The 17,986-nt window shown below is 40.7% G+C and overlaps 7 protein-coding genes across 8 annotated transcripts in view; 4 read left to right on the top strand and 3 right to left on the bottom strand.

Moving 5' to 3' along the window:
- Positions 1-309: 309 nt before the first annotated feature.
- On the bottom strand, positions 310-1,804 carry LOC132258964 (adenylyltransferase and sulfurtransferase MOCS3). The gene has a single exon (XM_059756538.1). It carries the CDS (start codon positions 1,625-1,627, stop codon positions 317-319), a length of 1,311 nt encoding a protein of 436 aa, XP_059612521.1. The 5' UTR covers positions 1,628-1,804; the 3' UTR covers positions 310-316.
- Positions 1,805-3,070: 1,266 nt separating this feature from the next.
- On the top strand, positions 3,071-4,755 carry LOC132255568 (RING-type E3 ubiquitin-protein ligase PPIL2). The gene is made up of 2 exons (XM_059751660.1): positions 3,071-4,283; positions 4,341-4,755. The coding sequence occupies exons 1-2, from the start codon at positions 3,151-3,153 to the stop codon at positions 4,753-4,755; spliced, it is 1,548 nt and encodes a 515-aa protein (XP_059607643.1). The 5' UTR covers positions 3,071-3,150.
- Positions 4,727-5,205, bottom strand: LOC132255591 (mitochondrial translation release factor in rescue). Its single transcript, XM_059751691.1, has one exon. It carries the CDS (start codon positions 5,203-5,205, stop codon positions 4,783-4,785), a length of 423 nt encoding a protein of 140 aa, XP_059607674.1. The 3' UTR covers positions 4,727-4,782.
- Positions 5,131-5,533, bottom strand: LOC132255602 (mitochondrial ribosome and complex I assembly factor AltMIEF1). Its single transcript, XM_059751701.1, has 2 exons — positions 5,305-5,533; positions 5,131-5,245 (listed from the first exon to the last, which is right to left on the bottom strand). The coding sequence occupies exons 1-2, from the start codon at positions 5,470-5,472 to the stop codon at positions 5,207-5,209; spliced, it is 207 nt and encodes a 68-aa protein (XP_059607684.1). The 5' UTR covers positions 5,473-5,533; the 3' UTR covers positions 5,131-5,206.
- A 63-nt stretch (positions 5,534-5,596) lies between these two features.
- LOC132255576 (uncharacterized) lies at positions 5,597-8,035 on the top strand. Of its 2 annotated transcripts, none has more exons than XM_059751672.1 (7): positions 5,597-5,710; positions 6,104-6,221; positions 6,298-6,350; positions 6,441-6,545; positions 6,600-6,690; positions 6,779-6,897; positions 7,150-8,035. In XM_059751672.1, exons 3-7 carry the CDS (start codon positions 6,302-6,304, stop codon positions 7,296-7,298), a joined length of 513 nt encoding a protein of 170 aa, XP_059607655.1. In that variant the 5' UTR covers positions 5,597-5,710; positions 6,104-6,221; positions 6,298-6,301; the 3' UTR covers positions 7,299-8,035. The 2 variants fall into 2 exon arrangements, with proteins under 2 accessions (XP_059607655.1, XP_059607663.1); XM_059751680.1 differs by having other exon boundaries at positions 5,602-5,710; positions 6,086-6,221.
- Positions 8,036-8,458: 423 nt separating this feature from the next.
- Positions 8,459-11,206, top strand: LOC132258907 (uncharacterized). The gene is made up of 4 exons (XM_059756457.1): positions 8,459-8,625; positions 8,689-8,790; positions 8,854-9,245; positions 9,309-11,206. Exons 1-4 carry the CDS (start codon positions 8,527-8,529, stop codon positions 11,179-11,181), a joined length of 2,466 nt encoding a protein of 821 aa, XP_059612440.1. The 5' UTR covers positions 8,459-8,526; the 3' UTR covers positions 11,182-11,206.
- A 1,245-nt stretch (positions 11,207-12,451) lies between these two features.
- LOC132259081 (high affinity cGMP-specific 3',5'-cyclic phosphodiesterase 9A) overlaps positions 12,452-17,986 on the top strand; it is a 59,085-nt gene continuing 53,550 nt past the window's right edge. Inside the window, exons 1-2 of the mRNA XM_059756629.1 lie at positions 12,452-12,808; positions 13,162-13,825. The gene's annotated coding sequence lies outside the window, so the exon portion shown is untranslated. The remainder of the gene's footprint in view (positions 12,809-13,161; positions 13,826-17,986) is intronic.

The raw sequence follows: 17,986 nt of genomic DNA, 5'->3' as shown, positions 1-17,986 counted from the left end.
CTATTATTATCAATTGAATTTATATGCAGAAAAATTTGAGATCAATCTGACAAAATTATGCAATAATTCTAAGTACAAACTGGTCTCAAAGAGGAAGATTTTCTGACCTTTTGCATGTCATTTGCAAAACGCAGAACATATAAAATTATGCATTGTTCAGCAGTATTTGAGACAAATCAAACGAAGAGCAAAGAAAATTTGTAAATACATAATGATATTTAGATAATAAAATAAATTGTAATAAAATTTGTCCTGAGCTTAGAAGAAAACGATAAAAATCATTCTCAAGTGACGATCTTACATCTACTTACTGATGTCAGTAGATTGGAAAGCCTGGATCAATATTCTTCGTCCAGGCGTGAAGTCCTCCAATTATGTCTTTTGGGGCATTTTCACCTTTGATGTGTTCTTTCAACATCTTTACTGCTTTTTGAGAGTCATTCCCACGACGACACACAATGAAAATGGGAAGTTTCTTGCTGGCCAAATCCTTCGCGATGTCCTCAATCTTGGAACTCTTTATGTCCTCAATTGAGATGTTCATGGAATTTTGAAGAGCGCAGATTTCCATCTCATTGGGCATTCGCACATCAACCAGGAGATGTGGTGTTTTCGTTGTCGTAATCTCAAGGTACTCTTGTGCAGATATCCTCTCATTGGACTGTAGTAGATCCACTTGACGATCTTTATCATTCGCCGGAGCTCCACAGAACATTTCGTAGTCGATCAATTCGATTATTGTCGGATTTTCTGAACAAGAAGCACAATCAGCAGTTTTTCCACGCAATTTCAGCGTCCGGAACCTTCCATCGAAGCCATCAAAGACGAGGAGACTCCTTGAGAGAACTCCTTGAAAATCTAGGAGTATCTTGATAGCCTCAAGTGACATCAAAGAGCCAATGACACCCGTGATGGGCCCCAGAACTCCACCATCACCACAGTTCTGCACGTGATCAGGATTTGGTGGCTTTGGGTGAATGCAGCGATAGCAAGGTCCGTCCTTATAGTTGTATACCGTCAGCTGACCGTCGAATTGGAGGGCACTGCCGGATACCAGCGGTTTCTTTGCCAGGACACAAGCGTCGCTCAGTAGATACCTCGTGGCTACATTATCAGTGGCATCCAGCACAATATCATATTCAGAAATGATTTTCAAAGCATTCTTACTGCTCAACTGTGCATGGTAAGGATTGATATTCACTCGTCCATTCATCCGGTACAGAGTTTTCTCCATAGCAGTGACTTTTGCGGTGCCAATGTCAGCTTCCGTGAAGAGAGTCTGCCGGTGAAGGTTATTAATTTCGACGGTGTCATAGTCCACAATGCCTATAGTGCCAATTCCAGCAGCAGTTAGGTAGACAGCAGCTGGGCAACCGAGACCACCAGCACCAACAATGAGGATGGAGGCTTCTTTCAGCTTCAGCTGCCCACGAATGCCAATGTCCGGAACCAGGATTTGCCGGCTGTATCTGGCGATCTGTTCATTGGTCAGCTTATTGGGCTCTTCCTTTGAGTATTCCACCTGAGACTTCACCAGGGCCAAGTGCTGTTCCTTCTCCACAAGTTGACGCCTCAAGTCGATCACCTCTTGTTCTAATTCACTGACAAGCTTTCTTAGGCCAGCCATTTTTTGGTAAACAAAGCACCAAAACACAGAATGAACCCAGAATGGACGTTTTCCGAAAACGCATCAGGTACCCGGCTGTCAAGTCTCTTTATAACCCGGCTGAACGCTTCTTATAAGAGTTCATTTTATTTTTAAAAATCCCGAGGCGATTCAGTGAGCCAGAAAATTGAATCAATATGCATAAAAATAAATATAATTTGTGGACAAAATGCACAATTAGATGTCATTTTATTTATCACACCTGCAATAATGCAACATAAATACCAAACGTGTTAGAATCGTTATAATATATCTTTCTAAAACGATATGAAGAATGTCTCTCAAACATTTTAGCATATTTCTTATAGCCTCTCTTGCATCCCATTCTCTGTGTGAATGTGGGATAAATTTATAAACTCTTTAATGAACTTCGCGCTGTAATTATTTCGAGTGAATGAACACTACGAAGGCACGAATGTGTCTCTTTTCTCAATGAACTCAGCAAATTTACTCTCTCAGCGATATCACACAGAGGCAAATGTTGGAAATTAAACTGTCAATCACATGGTCATATCACACGTTCGATTGTGTGATTGATGAGAACTTTTGATAATGCCCATAGAATTCAGCCCGTTGAAAGACCATGGAAATATATGTGAGAAATATCACAGAAAGCAGAATTTAGGGTGGAAATTTGGAAGATTTGCAAAGAGCGCCATGTGAAATTAATTTAACGTATGTAAATCACTCGAAAGAACATTTCTCTTATTTCTTAATTGGTAATGTGACCGAAATTAGTGTGACATCGTGCAGTGTTGGATGAGATTTTTTCAGTGCGTGACAAAATAGAGCAAAAAGATGACTCAAATTGCAGCATTCTATGGTCCAAATTTGCACATATTCTCTTATAAATGCAGCTGCGATCCATTTTGGACTGCACTCCAGTTTTGCTCTCTTTGATGCGTCTCAACAACATCTGAAGGGAGAAGATGAGCTAAAAAAGTGGAGCAGAGCATGTTCAGACGGCGACTGTGAGCAATTTAAAATAGGCTGCCTTCGAAAATATATGAACTCTTAATGGACTTTAAATAAGACTGAAATTGCCAACTTCCTCACACTGTGGAACGGAATGACCTTTGAGGAATCCAATAGCTGATTCCGTGCCATCTCGATAGGCAGATGTGAAACATGAATGAAACATATACATATTAAATCTTGTTTCAGAAATTAATTGCACTCGTTGGTTCCTAACAGCATCGCTACCATCCAGTAAGATGAGATAAACTCAATGACCAAACCTTTAATTCATCAAGCAGGTATTTGATAAACTACTTCAGACACTTCAAGCCAGAGTTACTGTAACGTTATAATTGGAAAGAAAAGGCGCGATTCGCCTTAATGCATAGCAGCGCCCCAAGTGGAGAAATTTTTCGGAGGCGACGCTCGTAGCGCACTTCGTGGTGAACACAGCTGTCAACATATGTTGTGATTTTCATTGCGTGTTTTCTTTTCAATTCTGTGCGAAAAACAAGAAACCCGCGAAAATGGGGAAACGACAGCACCAGAAGGACAAGATGTACCTCACGTACACAGAGTGGTCTCAGTTCTACGGTGGTAAAAAAGTGGACTCCAAGGACGACGAGAATCTCAGGTTCAAGAGACTCCCCTTCGACCACTGTAGCCTCTCGATGGTCCCTTTTGAGCATCCTTACTGCGACCGAAATGGCAATATCTTTGAACTGCAGGCAATTGTGGACTTTTTGCGAAAATACAAAATCAACCCAATCACCGGAGAACCACTGGAAGCAAAGTCCCTTATCAAGCTGACGTTCCAGAAGAACCACGATGATCTCTACCACTGCCCGACTCTTTTCAAGCCTTTCACAAAGAACTCCCACATTGTGGCCATTGCCACAACAGGAAATGTGTTTTCGCATGAGGCAATCGAGCAGCTTAACGTTAAAACGAAAAATTGGAAGGACCTAATAGATGACACTCCGTTTACTAGAAAAGACATCATCGTTCTGCAAGATCCGGGAAATCTGGAAAAGTTCAATATTTCCACCTTCCATCATGTGCGGAAGAATCTGCGTGTGGAGACGGAGGAGGAGCTTGCGGAAAAGAAGGATCCCAAGGGTCGCCTTAAAACCATCTCGATGGAGACAAAAGACATCTTGGAGCAGCTAGAGAAGGACTATAAGCCGGCAGAAGAGATTGTGCAGGAGAAGAAGGTGGCGGACAAATTCAATGCTGCCCACTACTCTACAGGTGCCGTGGCCGCCAGTTTCACCTCCACGACCATGGAGACTGCCCTCAATCACGAGGCAGCAATAATCGCCGAAGACGAAGTGAGGTATGAGAGAGTGAAGAAGAAGGGCTACGTGAGGCTGCAGACCAACCTCGGACCCCTAAATCTGGAGCTTCATTGCGATGTTGTGCCGAAAACCTGCGAAAACTTCATCAAACTCGCCTCGCAAGGATACTATGACGGCACCAAGTTCCACAGATCTATCAGGAACTTTATGATTCAGGGCGGAGATCCCACGAGCACGGGAACTGGAGGAAAGTCCTTCTGGGGGAAGAAGTTCGAGGATGAGTTCAAGCCGAATCTCTCTCATACCGGCCGAGGGATGCTCTCCATGGCCAATTCAGGTCCAAATACCAACGGATCGCAATTGTGAGTTGACTTAAGGAAGGTTTTGGAATATGAAGTTATATTGAAAAATACTTTCAGCTTTATCACTTTCCGGTCGTGTCGACACTTGGATGGAAAGCACACGGTGTTCGGGAAGCTGGTTGGAGGGCTGGAGACATTTAATGAAATGGAGAAAATTGAGGTAGACAACAAGGACAGGCCAATTGAGGACATCATCATTCAGAGAGCACAAGTATTTGTGGATCCTTTCCAAGAAGTGGATGACCAGCTTGCTAAAGACCGCGCCGAAGAAGCTGAGAAGCAACAAAAGGAGTTGGATGAGAAGGAGAGGAAGAAACAACAAGCACAGCCTTTGATCACGTACAGAAAAGGTGTGGGGAAGTACATTAAGATTGAATCCCAAAAGCGTGAAGGGCCGAATTCTGAACCAGGTCCATCGTCAAAGAAAAGAAAGAACATTGCCTACGAGTTTGGCGACTTTAGTTCATGGTAAAACTACAAAATAAACTTATTTGTAGAGCTAATCTGGCTGTTCTCGCTCTTTCCATAGCCTCTTGAGTTCCTGCAATTTCTTCCGTCGGCGATCAGATTCCCGGCTTTTCTGTCGCTCCAAAGATTTTTCTTGATTTTCCACTGAAAATTCTCCATTTATCAGGTTGTCGACTTTCCGGGTGAGAATCTCACGAGCTTCCTTGCGATTCTGACTCGCGGATCGATGAATGTGGCATTTAACAACAATCCCCGTCGGTTTGTGGCGCAAGACACAGCAATTGGAGGTCTTATTTACTGCTTGTCCTCCAGGGCCGCTTCCTCTGACAAAGCTTACCTCGACATCTTCATCAAGGATCCGCGGAACTCGAGAGTAATCAATTGTGGATTTACAGGCAATGCTCAAGCTAGGAAATGGCCTAGGGAAATAGCGGAAGACCACAGATTTCAGCATTTTACACAACCCTGGCCTTTGCTAGAAGAATTTCTCCACGCTGCAAAGTAAGGAGAGCGAAATAAATGCAAAATTCCTGGATCAATGTGACTTGTTTACCTTGAAGTTGAAGAGAATATCCTCTGAAGAGGTTAAGTGTTTGTTTTCTTCAAATTCCTTCCTTATGCGCTTCTTGAAGTACTCCTTGTCGGTAAATTTCAACTGTTCGCCATACTTCAGTAAGTCTCGGTAGAGTTTTATAACTTGTCGACTGCTTGGACTGCTCATATTAGGAGAAAATGTGCAGAAAGGCAAATCCACTAGGCTGAAAAATCAAAACATCCTCGGACAGTGGTGACAACTTCCCTTTTCGCATTGCCTATATTGGCTGCCGTGCTGATTGAGAAGAAAAACAATCACCAAAGAAACGCGAGGAAAATCAATTTTCTCCCTAAATACTGTGATAAAATTGATAAGAATTGCATTGAAAATCTTCCCAGATTCATATCTAATAGTGTGCTTACTAGTAAGTGACTCCTTGTTCTGAAAAACAGAGATTGAAGTGATTTTTCGCAAAAGCCGGAATTCTGCAAAACAAAACTCGATTGACTTTTTGGATGGAGGAGCAATAGTGTTATTGGTATTTAAATATTAAATTTTGAAGCAAGATACGTACAATTATGTCGAATATATTGTAAAATTTGCACAATACTGCTTTGTATTCTTCGTGTACTGATAATTTCCTTTTCAATCAAGGAATAACATCTCCTAAATAGTGCGAGTTTTAGCACTTTGCGAAATATCATGTCATCTCTATTGTTTATTTATGGAAGGAGTTTCGAAGAAAAGAGGGAAAAATGACATAAATTCTGCGCTATTCTTATTGCATTGCACATTGCAGTCTTCTCTTCACTTGCAGGTCACAGAAAATCGCGCATAATTGAGTGGACAGAGTGCGAAAATGCCATAAATTCCACCACCCATTGTAAAGGTTAATTGGGGCGAAAGGAAAGGGACATTGATTGCATAAATTATTCGTGAGTTCTCCCCCATTTCGCCGCTATTCAATGTAAATAGGCCATTTATACACTGTGTGTGTGTGACTCTTTTCAGGAAAATGCCCAGCCAAACAGCGATGGAGAGAAAGGTTCTCTACGCCTTCCGTGGTAAATATTTTCCATTGCTTCGTTTCCGGATCGAGAGACCGCCTAACTAAAATGCACCATTATTCTTCTTCCACGCTTTTCCTGACACAGGATGGATAGCATTCATTGCATTCATGGACTTTGGCACGGCCATTCGCTGCTACATTGAGCGACGGAGCTTCCTCGGGGACCACATGGATGCACAATTCATTGAAGGTTCCTGCCCCAAGTCGTGCGGACACAGCAGAGATTCACAGTTTCCCTTTTCAGGTGACTTCACCGTATCCCGAATCCTGGGAATGTACTGTATTCTGAAGGCGATAGCCTTAGTTCACTGCACCCTCTACATCCACTACAAACCGTGAGTGTTTCTCCGGGCATTTCGTGCCGGAAATTGTGGAGGAGTTGAGCAATTTTCCGATATGCTAATAGCCGCACTCGTTTTCCAGGGTAGTCAGCATGGGGGGCTGTGGATTGGCATTGACCATGGTGCTATACTTTACGGAGGCCTTGTATTTTCGCTCCACCACTTTCAATTTCTACGTCACATTTCCCTGCATTTTGAACTGTGAGTATCAGAGTTGATCTTTCTGCATGATGAGCTTCGCAAGGACATTGGTGACTTTTTTTTCATTTAATGATTTTATATATCAACATTATTTTGTCTTCTATTATTTTCCCATTGCAGATGTTTGGTTTAGTCAAGAGGTCTTGAAAAAAATTATCTTCATCTTGAATCTGTAGCTTTTCCACTTCTGTGGCCATAAACATTCGTTGCAAGAGGCAATTAATCACACTTTCTCACCTCCTCCTTTTGCAGTCATCACCCTGGCTGGTCTAATCTACATCCCTCGGCGCTTGAGATTGTGGGATCCGCACTCGGATATTGATGACGAGAATTCGCAACTGTTGAAGCAGATGGGCGGCTTTAAGAAGCGACGCGGCCCGAAGAAGAACTGCATCAGTTAAGTGGTCTGAATTGCTTGGACATGACACACAGTCAGTGATAGTGAGCGGATCAAGGAGTTTCTCGAGCGGTCGTGGTCACGTCTGACCTCACTTTATCATTCAGGTTTCTACTGCTGATGACGCTCGAGTAGTTCACAGACTTTATTCTCAGCTTTTCGTGCAATTCAAGGAAATACTCTCGATCCAATTGCTATTCTCAAATATTTGGCAATAATCTCTCTGTCCATTGAATAGTATACCGATTGTTTGAGACAACGGGCCCTTAATCTCCCAAAAGGGGTAGAATCAATAATCAGTAGAGTTACTATTTTATCACTATATCTCATTGTAGGATAATTTTTTCCTTTAGAAGGACATCCTCATACATTTTTATCTATCATGACAATTTGTGATTAAACATTTATAAACTAGAAAATAGACTTGAGTGAGATTTGAAAGCTGATTAGCAAATAGTTGTACGGGAAGAAAGATTAAATAATAGAGAAGTAGACTTTTTAATATACAAATATTTACAACACATTTAATTAAACATTTTTTGTAAAATCTCCCACATGCAAAATGCATTTGCTGCACTCAATTTTTGACCAAAGAATAACATTTTCTTCCTTGAAAAAACTTCACATAAATATTACTGACAAATAGTAGTAAAAATGAAGATAAAAAAAAACTCCAAAGAACGGATTAATACCATTGTTATGTAATAATCTGAAGAACATTTCAATCAATAAAAAGGCTTTATTATCAGATAATAAGAGGATTTCGTATTTTATAGAATCGAGTACGGAACAGGATTATGATAACCGGTATTAATTTTTGTTTTTCTTTTTCATTACATGCCATCGATGAATTCTGTGAATTCTTCACGACATTTTTAAAGTTTCATGGCAACCAACATTTCGATTTCAAAGTCTCCAAAGAAGAAAACTTTTGGATTAATCTTTGCAATCTCAGTACACATACAAATTTCATATTCCTACATTTTAAATTCAGTCAGAATTGAAAAAGAATTAATTTTCTTCTCAAACATCTAAAAATAATTTCAGAGAATAAAGCGAATATATCAATAAACCGTTTTTGGAGACTTTTCTAACAATCGTGTGAAGTTAGCGTCAATAGGGATGTGTCAAAGAAAAAGCGCGAACTAGGCGAGTTCTCCATTGCAAGCCGACGCTCTGTATGTGAAGTTGATATTCTTTGAGTGAATTGCGGAGTTTTATTGCTAATTCCAATGCTGGTCTGTAGCCTGTGCAAGTCCTCAGAGCAGGACGATGTCAACTACGGAGAGTTTCTGCGGAAGGGCCGCGTCTCGGTTCACTACTACTGTCTGGTGAGTTTCCGGGAGACGCTAAGAGATAAGCCCAATTTCTAACTAAAAGTGCCCTTTTTTCAGCTCCTGACAACAATCATGGAGCAGAATGGTGAGGATGATGAGGGCATTCGTGGATTCCTGGTGCCTGATATCTTGGAATGTGCGGAGAAATTTGTAAATAAGGTGAGTGTCAAAAGAGGGTTATATTGGCGTCAAGTGTTCAGGGGCGCTCTTATCTCTTTGCAGAAATGTACCTACTGCCGCGGTACCGGGGCCAACGTGGCCTGCTGCAATAAAAAGTGCTTTCGATTCTTTCACACCGTGTGTGGAGCAAAAAACAATGCTCGGTATATATTTTACAACACCTTCCAATCCTTCTGTCACCGCCACATTGATTTGCCGGACGATGCAGAGCCTCATAACTCCGAGGAGATCTGCACTATCTGCAGTTGCAGCATGGAACAGTATCATCCCTTGAGATCCATTCGGACGCCTTGTTGCTCGTCCGGGTGGTTTCACAGAACGTGTCTAGCGCAGTGCGCTCTCTCGGCCGGCTACTTCTTCAGGTGCCCTCTGTGCAACGATGAAAAAGTCTTCAGGGAGTTTCTCATCAACCGCAATGTCTTTATTCCTGACAGGTATTTCGTATGCTCTGAATATCTCAACATTTCATGCTAATGTACATTTTGTGTGTGTTTTAGAGATGCATCTTGGGAAATGGCACCTCGGGCATTTTCCGAACTTGAGCGCAACGTTTCTTGCAGTGCTGAGAACTGTCGATGCCCCACCGGTCGCTCCACAAATGCCAGTCACTGGAAGATGAGGATTTGCAAATTTTGCGGCTCCTGTGGGATTCACATGAATTGTGATAAAAACTACGTCCGTCGAAAGTACACGTGCTCAGATTGCGATCAAGTGCTCCAGACAATTGACAAGCAAAAGGATGAGCAGATCTCCTCAGGCAACAAAGAAAGTCTTGCTCAAAGTGTACAAACTTCTGAGGGTGAATCTTCAACACAAACAGAGACTACAGAAATTCCGAGAATTCTTTTGGAGAACTACGATGAGAGACGAATTTTGCGTTCGAGAGCAAAGTCTATTTGCGCTCAGTCCACAGGACAGGAATTGGCACAGGGAAATTCGATCAGAACAGAAATTGAACCAAGAGAATCTCTGAAGAGAGGATTTGTTGAGCTCTCAAGCACCCAAAATTTCGCTGCACCGTCAACACTGAGCACAGCTAATGAGAAATATGCAGGGAATTCAGGTGAAGAGATGTCGGTTAAGAAGAAAATGCGCTTAGAGAATTCATGTGAGAATTCAGGGCAACTGGATGAAAGGAAATTGACACTCAGAAAACGTTCATACTCAATGTATACGAAGAGAAGTACAGATTTAAGCGATCCTATGCAAAAAGACTTTGAAAGAAGTCTCAGCAAGATTGACAATAAGCAAAATTCGACGTGTAATGATGAGCCACTTATGCCATCGAGGTCAGAATTAAAATCCGATAATGCAATAGCAAAGGGGCTCCAGAGTGCAACTACATTTTCGTCCTCGAGCACAGTTACACTCAACTCCGTTTGCAGTGACAAGTCTCCGGACAGTACAATTAATGTATCTAATGTAGGGATAACTAGACGTGTCAAGTATGCAAGTGAGAGCCATGCATGTTCACAGCTACCGCAACTAAGTAAATTAACGCTGAGGACACGCTCATGCTCACACTATGTGAATAAGCGTTCGGAACTGCAAGATTTTCGGCCATTACAGCGTGTCAAGAGTCCCAAGAAGGGTCAAAGTGATACAAAAGAGTTTGCAAAGTCTCCTCTTACAGACGTTAGTGAGAGACGAGTTCTGCGTTCGAGGACGAAATCAGTTTATGTTGAATCTTCAGAGTTTCTCGAATTGATCCAGGAGAATCCAACAAAGACCGAATTAAAGTCTGACAATGCCGGCGCCCAAAAGTCCAGAGACTATGAAAAATTTACAAACTCAAACGCCACAGCATCGTCGAGCACAGTCAGTCTCAACTCACTTTGTAGTGAGAATTTTCCTGATAATTTTGGTGATTGGATGAATTTCATAAACACACGTGTGATTGTGAAATATGTAAATGAGAGTCAATCAAGGAGCCAAGTTTGTTCACCTCCACCAAGTTTGACGGACCAATCCTGTCTTGTGTCGGTCACTCCTAAGAAAGGCGAAAAGAATCCTGAAGACAACAACAAGCGGAACAGGCGAAAGACACTAAGTGGAGCAATGTGTCAACCAAAACGATCGCTGACGTCCCTGCACGAGGTGAGTCCCAAGAAGGGTGAAAAGAAACCTGAAGACAACAAGCGGAACAGGCGGAAGACACTGAGTGTACCATCAGAATTGACAAGGCGCCAATCTGCGAGGCTTAATAAGCAAGACGTTGAGCAAGAACATTCACATGTGGCGGAAGGACAGGAACTTGCACCAAGATTACCGATTCTCAATAATCGGAATCGTCCCTGTCGCAAGGCAGCAATCGACAGCCGAATGCTCACACTGAAAATGCATAAGTTCTTCAATATTTTTGACGCCTAAAAGATCACAAAAGTTCATACCTCAGTTGCCATTACAGATGACTTATAGTTTATTGATTACATGAAATATGACGATGTTAAAAAATCATAATTTTGTTTCCAGTTAAGTTCTTTGTTGCCGGATTTTTTCTGTATTTAGTTAAAAAAAAATTTCTTTAAAAGGCTTAAAATCCGTTTCAATTATCTGATATCTTAGTACAAATATTTTTAGCGGGTTAAAAACTTTCCATAGAATTGTCTGAGTTCAATATGATTATAGCGTTCCTGAAAGAAACAAAACACTGAAATTGTAGAATCAAAATTATGGTATTTAAAATTTTTTTGAAGTGAATGTTGATTTCTTGTAATTTCTGTGTTTAGCATGTAAATACGTAAAATATTTCTAAAATTGAAATAATGGGTTAATGCAAGAAGTCTCAATGTCCTTACGCGCTTTCAAGGCAAGCGAAAGTGATCGTCTCGCATCAACTTCGTAGCACGTTTCGAAATTCCCTGTCACTCTTTTACGTGTGCCGATTTCGCGAGCGGCACTCTGGATGAGGGATTAGAGCGGCTTGTGAGTTATCTCGCGAGCGCTCAGGTGATGCTATTGAGGTCAGCTCGGTGCTTGAGTGCCAATGACCTTGGCGGGACTCCTCGCGATCAATCAGGGATTCTCGCTGGCCCCCGCCGCGGCTCTGGCGCTGCACACATCTTCACGCGCGTGCTGTGTACGGGCGGAGAGGGGAGGCGATGGCGGCCGGAGTGCGAGCGGGAGCGAGACGACAAGAGGCCGCGGCCAGGGCAGGAGCATCGCCGTAGCTCAAGTGTGCGCCAGGCAATTATCGTTTTGTCGTTGTCGCTCTGGCGCTGGTGCCTGTTTGTTGGCTGGCGCAAATCAACTAGGACAGGCACTCCGGCCTCACTCGCGATCGACGTGCCATCGGAGCCACATACAACACGGGGCAGCCACACTGCTGAGCAAATATATATACCTTAAGAGAGGAAAAAAGTGCGCGAAGGGGAGCGAAAGAGGCGCCGCGGCGTGAGTGCGAGAGAGACAGTGTGTGGTGTGCAGAAAAAAGGCAGCCACTGATAAAACACAAAAGTGCATTTGAGTTCAACAAGTTGTACATTAATTGTGGCGAATGCTTCGATATATCGCATTGCAATTTTGATGGAAAATCACTGAAGTTTTCTTGTCTGTGCCCAGGCCACGAGATTTATAGCACTGGCTCGTGTGAGACTGTGTTAATGAAGAAAGAGTTTCATTTCGTGAAAAGTTTGTATCTCTCATGTGCTTCTATTCTGATTCCTCACTCATTCACTCGCCCCAGAGTCTGCGTTCACTCACATTATCTCTCTCTTCGCCCAGTCAAAATTCAATTCGTCAATTTAATTCGTTTTTCTGCTGCGATGCTGCTGCTTCTTTCATGTTCTGTCGATTATTTATTGTGATGAATTAAATTTTTTTGGGAAGGAGGCGCGAATATACTCGACAGAGAAAAAAGCGACACTCCACAAGTGCGCCGCTAGCGAAGTGAAGAAGAACGCGCGAAATAATAAAATGGGAACAATATAATGATATAATTAATAATGCAAAAAGGAAGAAAACTGTGAGTGATGCTGAAAAGCGGATAGAATATAAAGTGGGTGCTTTTCACCTTTTTCGCAAACAGCGAATTGCTCCATTGATTTGCCAAAAGAGACAAATCAATTGCGCTACGCCAAGTGTCTCTCTTTCCTCTCCTTACAATTTTGGAATATCGAATGGAGAGTATTTAGTAGGTTATATCACATATACACGAAGAGATATACTACGTACATACATATTTTCTTGAATTTCTTACATACTATCTAAATTCCATACGGAGATAAACCGGATTTTTTTCTTCACGATTCTCACAATGTTTTAAATATTTTTCTCATATTTTCTTACTTCGTATCACCAAATTCCATCCACTTTTTTGTATCTTTCACTTTTAACACCATAAACTTCTAGAACCAGCGAATGAGGTGGTGGTGAGTGTGGCTAAAGAATAGGAGAGACAGAGAGAAAAAACGGACAGGAGTTGTACAGTATAAATTGAAGATGTTTTACTTCCAATAATATCCACTTACACATACGCAACACTGACAATTCCAGTGAAAACCAGCCAATGGTCAGAAAGTGAATCGCCTTTTGATAACGTAGTCATGAGTAAAATAATTGACTGTGCAGGAAAGTTTCTTTAAAAACTTTTCCAGTTTCATAACTCTACGAGATACAATTTTGTGCTTTGAAGGAAGCGAAATTTGCTGATCAATCTTGAGGACATTTCGATCGGAAGTGCAATTAATTGTAACGCGCGCGCCCCAGAGTGTGCTTTCAGCTCCAGCAAATTGACGTAAGAATCAATGCCGTGGGAGAAGGAATAAATATTTGTGCCTGGAACGACTGTAATAAGTGACATTAGTGGACTGTATGGACTATATTGCATATTGGTGTTGTAATACAATGCAAAAGTAAAGGTCGTCCCCGGAGTCGCTTCTGCGTTCGCAACTAACTGTGTGTCGTCTGGTCCAAGGTGGTGAAAAGCGAAAGGAAAATTAATCACGACTTTTCAGCTGCGCATGATTGTGTAGCTTTTCTCACGATTTGTGTCTCTGCAGAGCCCCATTTCACGGTGAGTTGCTTTGAATGTGCCTTTGTCCGTTGTCGAGAAGAGTGCTAGAAGAGGGAATTTTGCGAACAAGGGTTGCAAAAATAGGGGTTGGCGAGAAAAAAGTCTTTACCTTTGGGAATTCGTGAAAATTTTCGCGTTAAAACTATATAAATTCAGTGTATCGATCTGCTTGGCGGAATGGAAACTTGAGGCATAGATTCTGCATGCTGAGACACCCCTTGATTAGAATAGAGAGCGGATGCATTCATTGCGAAAGGACCGAAAGGACACTTTGTCAGCTGAATCTCCCTCCATTAATATCGTCCTCCTGTCGTGGCTGCATCTGCTGCAGTTTCTCTCGTACGCTCCTACACATTGGAAGCAATATTTTTCTGCAATCTCATTTATTTGGTGTTTTTATTTCTCGGCATTTGTTGCAATTTACATTGCATTCTCTTGGCACTTTTTATAAACCACTCCAGGCAATATGCAACACCAGCTCAAGGTATAATGAACATGAGGCGCCAGTGGAGTTGTCTATTTTGACGGCATGAAAGTTACTGTGGCGGCGGTAGTGTGAGTGAGAGAGAGGCTGTGGCAAGAAGAAGAAATTACATGGTGAGGAATTGCAAGTTTCCAGCCATTTTACGCGACTTCGTTGTTTTCTTTTGATACACCGTAGCGTGTCCGTGTAAATACACCTCTAGGCGGCCAACGAGTGATTATTCAAATCACCATCGACCTTGAACTGAAAAACCCGACCGAATCGTCAACACACGGAATGAGAAATCGCGGCGTCGGGAAGCAATAATTTTCCCCGCAGTGCCAATTAATTTATTATTTATTTTCTTTCCACACTCTCATCTTGATCTCAGTGCCATGCCTCATGTGTAAACTCCCTGGAAAATTCAGCACAATACATAGTCCGTGGGCAGCGCGGATCAGCCCCTAATTCCCCGTGGGTGGGATTTCCCAGAATAGGAGGGAAACACTCTCACGCACTATATTTTCTTGCGTATTGATCTCTTGGTGCGTCCCGTCAAGTGTTGGGAGTCTCTTAACACTTTGAGCATCTTTACTTTTTCTCATCTGCGCAAATCTACTTTGATGATAAATTAATACATGTGCGCAAATATTACAGATGGAAAATGTAATTAACACAATTTTTTCATCCTCTACGCTAAATAATTTGATTTACTCGTTAGAGGTTCTAATAAAACATTTATAGTGTCAATGTATTACCATCTTAATACACGTGTATAGTTTTTCCATTTGATGGAAAATATGGTACTTTCATGACCTCATGTGGCTAGTCAAAAATGACAGGGTTCAGATACTTTTAGTTTATCGGTTGGAAGGGATTTTTTTGCCCATCTATGCACTCAGTGTTCTTAAAGTGTGTTAAAAAAGAAAACAATTTTGTATGAGATGAGATGCGAGAAGAGACATACACATTGTATGTATAGATAATTTAAAATCAATGCGATGAACAGAAAGTATTGAGAAAATTTCTCATTATGTCTACAATTTTTCTGTAATTCACTATTAGTATGTGCATTAGCGATATTCGTATTTTCCATGGAATACACTATCTATTCAATTCTATACAGCAAATACATAAAGTGTGTACACTCTAGACGAGAGGAAAAAACACCTTATCTCCTTCGTCATGGGAGTGTGTGACTTTCTTATCAGTTTGGAGCAGGTCATGCATTATAAAGTTATTATTCTTGGTCATTATAGTGATTTAGTGTGAAAGAGAACTTTGAGTTCTTTTTTCTCCCCTTACGGGATTATTCACTTTGAATTAAACTCCTCTCTTTATGTGCGTATTCAAACGGGATTATTCCGTTTTTATGTCAACTGCGTGTTTTTCGTCCGGATGTGGAATTTTAAATCACATCAAAAGAATAAATCTCAAAAAAAATATAGCACATTGAGGGAACCACCACAGCGTGTGACCTAAGTGAAATAATTCTTGTGAGGAGTGAGCAGGAGAAAAATAATAAATACGGGAAAAAAAATTGGAAAAGAAGAAAGGAACGAAATAATCTTGTGAATCACATTGTAAATAATTTCCGTGACGTCGTGGTTGTAGGATTTTGTGACTACTGGCGCAAGTTTGCTTAAAAGTTTACTTCCTGTACTTTGGAGACCCGCAAACCGACCACTGTCGCGTATGTCCACTTAGCTGCTACGTAGTTTGTACTGTGTGAAAAAGTGAGGAAATTTGTACAGTGTGACAATGTCAGAGTATAAGATCTGAATATAGGGAACGTCACCTCTGTTCACAAATATTATGTGCATGACAACATAAACAACACACACGAGAATGTGTAAGCGCACAAGCATGATTAGGTTATCACTTATCAACAGTAGCCGTTCAGTTTGTTCTCCGCGTTATACTGTCGCTATTATGTGCAATGTCACACATGACATGGTGTCTCAGTGTTTTTAAATAACAATAAATGCTATGCGATTCATTTGTATGTGTTTGACTATATTTTATGTAAAAAGCAGTCATACATAATAGAAATCTGCACAATCTGTCTGACTAAAAATCATACAGGACTGTATTAGGGACTCTGAGAATTCATTGAGCACGAGCACTTTTGTATGACATTATTAGAGATTAGACACATACGTATATTTGTAGAGGAATGTAAGCAATAGAAACAACGTAAAAAGTACACTAATGTACTAAAATGTCCGGCATAATTCGTGACCGTGTGTAATAAATAATGAAGGGTTTTCACCTACATTTTTCCACCTTCTATGTACATATTTGCCACAATACATAGAATAAATATTCATAGTAATTAGTGGTAAATTACAATAGCTTTAAACTTTCATTTATTCTATGACGTGTCGTATGAATTAATCCCACCAGCATATGAGCTTTGAATTTCTTATGCAAATTAACGATTGTATCACAATTTGAGTTTATTTTATAATAGTTCTCTACTCAATAATTCATCAGTCACTGCTCTAATGGAATTAATGATATTGATCCAGATGGGAGTTCGCTTTTCCGAGAAATTCCTTTCAGAGCGCTGTGGAAAATTTTATAGCTTCATTTTTTTTTAACAAAAAGTATGACAGTAAAAATAGAGTTTGATTAATGGCATTATGCGATCAAAATTCAGGCAGAAGTTCAATAAAAAAAATGGAATGTTTGAAATTATTAGATGATTTCATAAAATTCGTGGTTTGGGTAGAAAATGTTGAAGCCTTTTGCATGTATGCTTCAATCTTGAGATGACACGCGAAGTAAGACCAGAGAAAAGTCAGACGTTATGCATGAGAAACCAACAATTCAGAGGAAAACATATAAAAATAACATTTCTCTGGGACAATATATGGAAAATCTTCTCAGAATGTGCTTATTATGGCTTGTTAAAATACCTCGAAAGGGTGGACATTTTTCCTGAACATCCAAATTGAAAAGCTTTAACATAACTTCTATGTACAACTTCAAGGTGAATTCTCTGGATTTTTGTAGATAATAGGAAAAATTTCTGTGATTCTCCCTTCCCTCTGGCTGTTTCCACCTTTGGGAATAATTTGCATTTGAAGAATATTCAATATTTATTGGAAAAGTTTACCAAGGGTCTCTCATATTATACGGAAATATAAAACCTTCCGCATATACACTTAAATTTTTCATTTTCTCCCTTGTCCTCTCGCATACAAACTTTCTCTTCATGTCGCAATCTCTTTGTTGTTTCATGTTCTCCTGGGGGTGAAGGAAAAATTTGTACCATTGTATTTTATTTGGCTGTGGCATATAACAACTATAAATAGGATTTGGGTGAAAATGAATTTTCTGCGTCATTCGGACGCAATTTAATATCAAATTTTCTTCTACTTTTTAATGATGTCATGTGTTTGTGTGTTTTCACTTGCTGAACAATCGCGATATACAGCGAGGAACATAAATTTGATTGGTTTCTAAAAATCTCACTACACATGCACTACTTTTACAACGTCATAACAAAGTGTGAAATATGAAAATGCATGTAAAGTTCAAGCCTTTGGAGAAAACTACTCTTGACTGTATTTTTGATCTTGCTTAGAATGTGATGCAGAATGTTGTGATGTCTGCAGCAATGTTGAAAGCAATTGAAAGTGGAATGTTGTGCAAATGTTGTACATCATCTCTCTCCTCCTTCACATCACTCG

The sequence above is a fragment of the Phlebotomus argentipes genome, unplaced genomic scaffold (genome assembly GCF_947086385.1).
Source record: "Phlebotomus argentipes unplaced genomic scaffold, Phlebotomus argentipes genome assembly contig_6, whole genome shotgun sequence".
NCBI lineage: Eukaryota > Metazoa > Arthropoda > Insecta > Diptera > Psychodidae > Phlebotomus > Phlebotomus argentipes.
Note: the sequence above shows the minus strand (reverse complement) of the source record. Positions and strands in the feature narration are given on the sequence as shown.